Source organism: Vulpes lagopus, chromosome 5 (genome assembly GCF_018345385.1).
Source record: "Vulpes lagopus strain Blue_001 chromosome 5, ASM1834538v1, whole genome shotgun sequence".
Lineage (NCBI taxonomy): Eukaryota > Metazoa > Chordata > Mammalia > Carnivora > Canidae > Vulpes > Vulpes lagopus.
In genome coordinates, this window is record NC_054828.1 from 17,893,163 (window position 1) to 17,902,990 (window position 9,828).

Below are 9,828 nucleotides of genomic sequence, written 5' to 3' on the forward strand. Positions count from 1 at the left end.
GGGACATGAATTTAAGGATCAGCCCTCTCAGAGAATGGGTTCTTTTTTTTTCTGTAATAATAAATTTATTTTTTATTGGTGTTCAATTTGCCAACATACAGAATAACACCCAGTGCTCATCCCGTCAAGTGTCCCCCTCAGTGCCCGTCACCCATTCACCTCCACCCCCTGCCCTCCTCCCCTTTCACTCCTCCCTAGTTCGTTTCCCAGAGTTAGGAGTCTTCTATGTTTTGTCTCCCTTTCTGATATTTCCTACCCATTTCTTCTCCCTTCCCCTCTATTCCCTTTCACTATTATTTATATTCCCCAAATGAATGAGACCATATAATGTTTGTCCTTCTCCGATTGACTTATTTCACTCAGCATAATACCTTCCAGTTCCATCCACGTCGAAGCAAGTGGTGGGTATCTGTCATTTCTAATGGCTGAGTAATATTCCATTGTATACATAAACCACATCTTCTTTATCCTCAGAGAATGGGTTCTAAAAATATACTTGAATTTATGCATATTCCTCTACTGAAATCTTAAAAAATGCAATTAAGATATTATTTGGATCTTAGCATATTTATTACTTTAAAGCAAGCTCCTTCCTGCTATGTCAGAAGTTACTGACATACCCACATAAAATGAAGTAAATGAGTTAAAATCCTAGTTGTTCAGGCATGCGTTCCAGCAGCCAAGATGCGAAAAAGGATATGTCTTAGATAATACATGCAAAATTCCTTTGTATATTGTGGGATCCTATAAAATGCTAGGTATTTTTATTTGGAATTAATACATTTCCTATGCATCTGGTGACTTGATTAATTTTTCTGGGAGACAGATCTACAGAATATTAGAGCTGGAAAGGTCTTTTTGTCTTAAGATTTTATTTATTAGTGAGAGACAGAGAGAGAGAGAGAGGCAGAGACATAGGCAGAGGGAGAAGCAGGCTCCCTGCAGGGACCCCAAAGCGGGACTCCATCTGGGGACTCCAGGATCATGCCTTGGGCCAAAGGCAGGCACTTAACCGCTGAGCCACCCTGGCGTCCCAAGAGCTGGAAAGGACTTAACATTTATCCATTCACCTTATTTTGCAAGGAAACCAAGGTGCAAAAGTGCTATGGAAATTGTCTAAGACCATATAGATAGTTGTTGGTACAACAAGAATTAGAGGTTTGTTTTCCATTGTCTCTCAAGTGACTTGTGGAGCATAATCTAAATGAGTAGCTATATCATCACTGTCGTGACGGTGACTATATCAGGGACCTAACTTGGAAGCTAAGTTTGTTTGTTTATTTATTTATTTATTTATTTAAGATTTTATTTATTTATTCATGAGAGACACACAGAGAGAGGCAGAGACACAGGCAGAGGGAGAAACAGGCTCCATGCAGGAAGCCCGATGTGGGATTCGATCCCAGGATCCCAGGATCACACCCTGAGCCGAAGGCAGACACTCAACCACTGAGCCACTCAGGTGCTCTGCTAAGTTGTTTTATATCAAGTTCTTCCTATCGGTTCAAGGTTATATTCCAGGGACACAATTGGTCTTGTGTACATGAAGTGATAAAGGGATCTACTCTGCTTTGTAGGCAGATCAGTGAGCCCATTGCATTCAGCATTCACCACCTAAACTGGGTATTGAGGGCTATTCAGGATTTCTATGACTGATTTTTATTCTACTTGTCCCTAAATATAAGGTTAAACTACATAAACATGCTCCTTTCCCCATTATTTCCAGGTACTGGCAATCCTCTAAAAAGTTTTATTTTAATTCTAGGGCTGGTTCTCATAATAACACAATGCTTTACTTTCAAGGAGGGATCCAGATTGCCATTAGATAAGAAATGGCTAATCAGTCTATTATGGGAAGGAGTATGGCACAGTACTTAAGAGCATTAGTTCCTAGGTGAGAATCCTGGCTCCAGTCCTTACCAGTTACATGCCCTTTCCTCTTCTGTGCCTCATTTGCCTACAATGCCTAACGTCTGTAAGATGGTTAGCTTAAGTGTTGAATGAGGAAATGTAGCCTAATTTACAAGAATTATCTTCCCTTTCAAAAAAAAATTATTACTGGAAACTACAACATTCCATATGGTATATTGGAAAATTGACAAAGACAATTTTACCTGCCTGAGATGTCCCATTTGTAGGATTCCAAAGAGGTGGGGAAAGAGAAGTAGATAAGAGGTTTCCAAAAGGAAAAAAAGATGGTCCTCCATTGACTTTCACCAGGATAGAAAAATCAGACAGGAGGGGTGCTTGGGTGGCTCATTTGGTTAAGTGTCCCACTCTTGTTTTTGGTTCAGGTTATGATTTCAGGGTCGTGAGACATGCCCTGTCTCAGGCTCCATGCTCAACCTGGATCCTGCTTAAGATTCTCTCTGTCTCCCTCTCCCTTTGCCCCTCTTATGCTTGTGTGGGTGCATGGATTTTCTCTCTCTCTCTCTCTCTCTCTCTCTCTCTCTCTCTCTCAAAAAACAATAAAGTAAAAGAAAAATCAGAGAGACGGAAAAAACTTGACTCACTTGATTCAATTATTTTTGAGCATCTACTATGTGTCATGATACATCATCCCAAAAAGGAAATTCAACTCTGAGCAAGACATCCTTGCCCTGGGAAGTCAGCCTAGTAGAGCACACTACACAGTGCACTATATGTCCTGTAACAGAAAATGGAAAAGGCCATAGTTTTCCACAAGGCACAACACTAACTCTACTTGGGGAATCTCAACACTGTCACTTGGAATGGGTCTTTATGGGTAAGGAGAGCTTGCTCAGCAAAGAGAAGAAGGAGAATATTCTAGGCAGACAACCAAATGTTCAAGAACAGATGAATGAAGGAGCTTGGCAAGATCAGGGAACAGGAAGAAAAAATGTGTCAAATGCAAGAGAAGGGCTTAGAAAGAGACCTAACCCTGTCAAAAGGTCCTTTGTTCTTAAAAGAAACTTCAATAGGAGCTCCAGGATTGGTCCAATGTAGTGAGAATGATTACTAATCAGTACCTATGCAAAAAGAAAAGATCCAACACACAATTCTCTTTAAAATCTACCTCCTCCTGGGGTGCCTGGGTGGCCCAGTTAGTTAAGTGTTGGACTCTTGCTTTTGGCTCAGGTCATGATCTCATAGGTTATGGGATCAAGCCCTGCATCACACTTGATGCTTAAGATTCTCTCTCCCTCCTTTCTTTCCCCTCCCACTGCTCATGTACTTTCTCTAAAAAAATTAAGTAAAATGAATAAATCTTAAAAAAAAAAATCTACCCCTCCCCTTCTCACACTACTCTGCCCACACCCAGAGCCAAAGATATTGACTTGGCTTTTTGTTGGGTTGTTTTAATAAATACAATTAGCATGCTTTAGCAAGTCATTCCTGCTGTTGTGCCCCCAAACCAGTTGCCAAACACACACTGGCCCATGCTTTTTCCTCCCTCCTTGCCAATCTCTACCCGCAGCTGCCTCTTTGTAATACCAACGAGCTGTTACTGCTATTCCCTGCACTTGACTGAGGACCCAATCCCAGTTTAACTTCCTTTTCATTTCACTTTGGTTTGGACACCCTCTCTTGCCCAGCCAGATCAACCCCACCAAATCCTGAGGATCATATTACCAGTCTAGCAAATCAAATCACATCCAGAAAGATACCATGGAATCCTACTGCAAATAGGTACAAGGAAACCTTGCCTCCTGGCTCTCCCAGCATAAAGACTGTTTAGCCCAGTATTAACATTTCTGACAAAACCTGATGGGGGTGGAAAGCAGCTTACCAAGCTACCCCCCTCACTTCTTTGACCTCACTGCCTACATAAAAGAAAACAAACAAAAAACAAACAAACAAAAAAACCCAAAGAACTAGCCGTTGCTCAAATATGTACAATTACTTCCATAAACCTAAAACAGTACAGTACATGACTGTACTGTATCCACTTCCAATTAAATCTTTGTTATAAAGTATTCAAGGAAACAATCATTAACTGGATATAGAGGGGCGCAAGTCTTTAATATGGTCACAGAGGTTTAAACCTTATGTAGGCTGTGGCACATACCTGAAAAAGTAGTCGAATTTGGGCAGCACATTGGGGATGGAGGAATAACCAGCTTCAAATGCCACTAAGTAAGTGAGCAATTACTCCATGGTAACCATAACTCTGGTATAATATCCATGATCTTAAAAAAAAGCATTCAAAACTTGAAAATAAAGGAAGAGGATGACGATGCCATTTCAATGTCATACTGGGGCATTGTTTGTTTAACAAGCCCAATAAAGGATCATTCAATCCTTGAAGAGAATGTGCTTGTTCTTGACTTTGTTATTTACTAGTTCATTAGTGTCCAGACACTGAAGTTTTGTCATTGTTTTAAGATGTTGCTGTTAAATAATCTCTACACCCAATGTGGGCCTGAACTCATGACCCCAAGATCAAGAGTCTCACACTCTACCTACTGAGCCAGCCAGGCACCCCTGGGACTCTGAAGTTTTATTTTAACTTATACACGTCTATCCAGTAATACCAAAGGTTACAGTTTTATTGCCTTGTAGGACATTAACGAGTTCTGTAACTACTAGCAAAATTCAATTCAGTAATACTTTGACTGATTCTCTATTCCTTGGATTCTCCCTCAAAACAGCAGCTTTACCACCTACTGATTACTTCATACATTCAGTTTAATAAACTTTTATACATGTTCATCTTATTTTTACAAGAATCATGTTTTTAACTTTTTGAAAATCATACTTTAGTCACTACCTTGTTCATTCAGTTGTTCCTCTGTGTTGCATTGCTATCTATGAAAACAATGTAGATTTTCTGCCTTGTCTACTTTTCCTACACCTTCAAAAGGCACCATCTTTTTTTCCTTAATGTGTGCCAGCTGGACATATTCACAGGCCATAAATACCTGCAATTGTATCTTGTTTGGCCCTCAGTGTTTTGTTTTATTTAACTGAATTATCACTGACATTTACAAACTGGAAGAAGTCACAAGCCAATAAACATGGATTTCTAGTTTCTCTTGAAGAAAATCAGAAGTATCTAGCAACACTAGAGTCATCTTCCCACCCAACAAAGAAGAGCTGAGCCCCTTTTAGCGCATGTTGTCCCCTGTTCATCCCAGTCTCCACTGTTGTCTATTGTTACCTGCCTGTCTTCGCAGTTAATTCAAATTTTCAATCCCTCAACTGTGGCCTGTCCATTCTTCCCATAACAAGCTGATTCTCAGCTGTCCCACCTCCCACTACCTGCTTAGCTCAATTCTTCATTCAATAGACACTGACATCTGAAGAGTGTGTGTCTGTGTGTGTATACATATCCTATACACACATACATTCAATTATGGCAAAAAAAATAACTAAAATATTGATCGAAAGTTGGTAGCAAATTTTTAAGGCATTCTTGACACACCTAATGGTTGAAAGCTGAAAACCTTTGCACTGTCATTTAAACCAACAAGTAATAAATTGTTTTACAACACCAAATACGGATTCATGATAGTGATTTACAGCCGTACATATGTAAGACTAGCAAAGCTCTGAGCTTAAGAACAGGATGTAAGGAACATTCATGAAATGCTCAATGATGTTGTATGAAGGTTAAAAAAGAACCAACCTTACACATTAATCCCTCCTTTCAAGGGCTTAATCCAATTGTAAATCCAAAATATACTTTTAAAAAGGACACATTTAAAAGCTTTAAATACTCGGAAAACATTAATACAAAGAGGTGAACATTCAAGTGTAAAGATTCAAACAATGGCTAAAGACTTTTTTTTTACAATTATCTGGCTACTGTGGACTAAGAGCAAGTTTTCCCTTGAATTATCCAGCAAATTATGCAATATTCACTTTTGACTGCAGATTCCTAGCATGTCACTCAGGATGATCTTAGTTTCTATACCACAGCTTTCAATTTCTTCTTATTACATCTTCCACCCAAGCCTCAATCCCACTGCTAAGGACAGGAGCCTCTCCCCAGTAAAAGGTGGGTTCACTCTGGCTCAGACACCTCCCTCCTGTGTTCTCAGACCTTGGTTCAAAAAGAATCACCTGAAGCACCAAACATGGCAATTCCTGGCCCAATACCATGAGATTTGATTTAGTAGGATGAAGCCAGGAAAACAAACTTCTAACTTACATATAACCCACCCTCTGTGTAATTAATTCTCTTGCAGGTGGTCTTAGGAGACACACTGGCAAACACTGTGTCCTTGCCTCACTGGAGAAGCTGGTTGTAGAAACCAAAATGGAGTCACTCATGTAAAGCAGGGGCCTGTGTCAAGTGATGACGCAAGTACTTGAGATACTGCAGCTACAAGATATCGCTGAGACCAGCAGCAGCTGACACCCAGAACTGATAATAAGCTGAAGTGGAGGAGGTCTGCAAGGGCCCAAGACTAATTAAATCTCTCTGAAAAGGGACGATTTTTGCAGCAAACTATCCTCAGACATGACCCCTTTATGTCTGGCCTCTTTAAAAAGGCAGCTGCCACCAAAGGCTCTTCCTGATTGATCTCTGAACAGAGGTGAGATCCTTCATTGCTCGAACATCATAAGCAGTAAGTGCTGAGAGCTGACCTGGACCAGACTCTACCGTGGGCTCACAGGCTGAATTCACACTCAGTTTGTTAACTTCTACCCACTGTTATCTTGTTTACCGTGTGACTTATGTTCTGCTTTGTGTGCCATGTAAGAAGCCAAGTTAATGATATCGTGACATGTCTTTCAATTTGGAATCCTGAACCTGCTTCATAATTCCATTAATCCTGCTTTATGACCGAATAAAGCTGACATTATGGAAAGATACAACTCACGTGTGCACCTTCAGAGCATGCTCATGACACAGGTCAATGTTAGTAACATCGGCTTTCAGAAAGTTTCTCACAAAAAGTTGTCCTTTGCCGTATGGAGCATATGGACACATTTACTGAGTCCTAACCATGTGTAAGGCAGCGTGTCAAGGACTGTGGCCGACAAAATAATGAACAAAACACATTGCTAACCCTCACAAATCCAGCGGGGAAAAATAAGTATTTACCAGTTAATTAAAATAGAATGGAATATGTGTCATGGCAGGAGTCCAAATTAAACTCTAAGCACTCAGAAGTTAACTCCCTCTACCCTTCTTCCCCAGCATCTCAACGATCTATCTTTATGATTACACATGATGATACAGCATTTTCCAAACCCTTGCTCTCCACTGGACTGCGTGTTCCAGGGCTGAGGTCATGCCTTGTTCATTCCCGAGTTGTTAATGCCTGGTAAATAATAAATGCTAAGTAGAAGAGTCATTTAATCAACACACGCTTCATCATTACAACTTGCCCCAGATTGTGAGAAACTTCACATTAATTTCTGGCTGCTCATTTAGGAAAGTCAGTTCCTTGAAACCTCGCCATGTAATTTCACATTTGGGGGTAACATGTGGTCTGGCATGTCACTAAATTTGGTGTGCAGATTATTAGTGGCACTCAAGGAAGATAGCTTCTAGAATGTTTATAGGTGACATATGAAAAACATTTTAAATTTCAATAGGAGGCATATATAGGCGTGTATGGAAAAATATCTAAAACAAAGCAGTGCTTTCATAGATTAGTGCTTAAAACTATTTCAAAAAGTAAATGTAAAAGTTTTTGAAGTTTTAAGTGAAAAACTACTGTGGTGAAACTATATGCTATTAGGAATCATAATGGTTGCCCTTGGTATGAGAGTAAGAGGCACAAGGTGGGTTTCTGGGGGACAGGAAATGTTTCTTTAGCTGGGTGCTAGCTGCTCTTTTCTGTAATGTACAGTATATTTCGATCCAAAAGTATTTTTTTTTAAGATTTTATTTATTCATTCATGAGAGACAGAGAGAGAGAGAGAGAGAGAGGCAGAGACACAGGCAGAGGGAGAAGCAGGCTCCATGCACCGGGAGCCCCACGTGGGATTCGATCCCGGGTCTCCAGGATCGCGCCCTGGACCAAAGGCAGGTGCCAAACCGCTGCGCCACCCAGGGATCCCCAAAAGTATTTTTTTTAAAGGGAATGCAGTTAAATAATAAATGATAGCACACGGACACTGGAAAAATCCTGAAACTGGGAAAGGAAAGGTTAATTTGGGACACACCTACTCAAATTCCATTGTGAAGAAACTCAAGTGATTACCACAAATCAGCTGCTTGATCTTGAGTAGGAGCTGCCTCTCTCCCATTCTCCCTTTTCCCAGCTCAAGTCCTAAATTCCAGCAGGATAAGCACCTTCAGTGTCTCCACAATGGTTTTTATCAGCGGCTTCCCACTCAGACACCGGTGCCAAATCCTAACTCTTCCAAGAGATTCGCCTTCCCCACTTGGCTGTTTTTTTTTTTACCATTCCTCTAAGCCCTTCGCCATATGCTGCCTTGTAACTAAATTATAAGCCACAGGAAGACAGGTCCTGCGGTATCTAACACTTCCATCTTTCGGGCAAGTTGACTTTTTTATGTCTCGCTTTTAACACCTGTTAAGTCTGGGAGTTGCCGAGGTCAGTACCAAGATTTTGATGGAGTCTGGAGTCCAACATCGCACCTATCCCGGCGCTACCGCTTACTACTGGGGAACTTCGGGCACGTTTCATCATCCTTTTGTGCGATCTTTTAGTGCTGTTGGTAAAGTGAAACAAGATTGTCCGCGTGGGGGGCTTGAAACCGTGCTCAGTAACTGTTAGCCATCGTTACCATCATCTGCAAAGTGGAGGAAATCCCAGCGCCTTGGAGAGAGTGGGCTATCGCTGTCAGGAATATGCCCGAGACTCCAGGCTTGGAGAAGACGGGGGAGGGCAGGCGGATGCGACAAGATTCTCAAGGAAGAGGGCCCCTGGGTGGCTCAGCTGCTGAGCGGCTGCCTTGGGCTCAGGTCAGGTCAGGTCAGGTCAGGGTCCTGGGCTCCCCCTGCCCGGGCTCTGCCTGTGTCCTCTGTGTCCCTCATGACTATATACATCTTTAAAAAATAAAGAACAAAAGATTCTCCAAGGCGGAGGGTGTGTGTGGGCAAAGGGGTGCACGAGTCCCCCCCCCCCCCCCCCCCCCCCAAGAGCCACCAATTCAGGATCTCCGGTTAAAACGGCCCTTAGGTTCCTTAGATTTTGGTTCTGTACCCCGGCCCGCCACTCCTTGAGAGGCGAAGGTGAATTCCCCCCGGAGACTCGGTGCTTGGAACAAGGGAGCAGCCAAAAGCACCCAACAACCGCCTCGGGCCTCGCTCGCTGGAAGCCGTCCTGGGCAGGCCCTGGGGGCGCCGGCCGGGGAGGCCGCTGGGCGCGGACTCCGCTCGCCCCAGGCTTGGCCCGCCCCGCGCCCTGGGGCCGCACCTCCGCCCACGCTCGTACCTGGCGATTGGCTGCCCGGGCCCCGGCGGCCGTTGGCTTCCGGCTGGGGCGGGGCGCCCGCCCTCACCTTGCTCTTCTCGCATCCCATAGCCCGCGGAGGCCTCTGGGAGCTCGCGGCGGACGGCCCCTGAGCGGAGGCCGCGCGCCCCCTGCCGGCGGGGCGGGGCGGTCACACCCTGATGTCCCGCCTCCTCTCTCTCAAGCAGGTGAATTTTTTTTCATATTAAAATATTCTCACTAGGGGCCCCTGGGTGGCTCAGTTGATGAAGCGTGTGCCTTCGGCTCAGGTCCTGATCTTGGGGTCCTGGGATTGAGCCCCTCATTGGGCTCCCCGTCCAGTGGGGAGCCTGCCTCTCCCTATCCCTTTGTCCCTCCCACCCCGGCTCCTGTTGGCTTGCGCGCTCTCTCTCCCAAATAAACAAACAAACAAACTTTTTTTAAAAAACGTCCTCTAGGGATCCCTGGGTGGCGCAGTGGTTTAGCGCCTGCCTTTGGCCCAGGGCGC

The 9,828-nt window shown here is 43.5% G+C and overlaps 1 protein-coding gene across 3 annotated transcripts in view; it reads right to left on the bottom strand.

Annotated features, from left to right (window-relative positions):
• TXNRD1 (thioredoxin reductase 1) overlaps positions 1 to 9,411 on the bottom strand; it is a 121,971-nt gene extending 112,560 nt beyond the window's left edge. For all 3 annotated transcript variants that reach the window (XM_041757300.1, XM_041757304.1, XM_041757302.1), the window contains exon 1: positions 9,324 to 9,411. In XM_041757300.1, the coding sequence (XP_041613234.1) occupies positions 9,324 to 9,411 (88 nt within the window). The remainder of the gene's footprint in view (positions 1 to 9,323) is intronic.
• Positions 9,412 to 9,828: the final 417 nt, after the last annotated feature.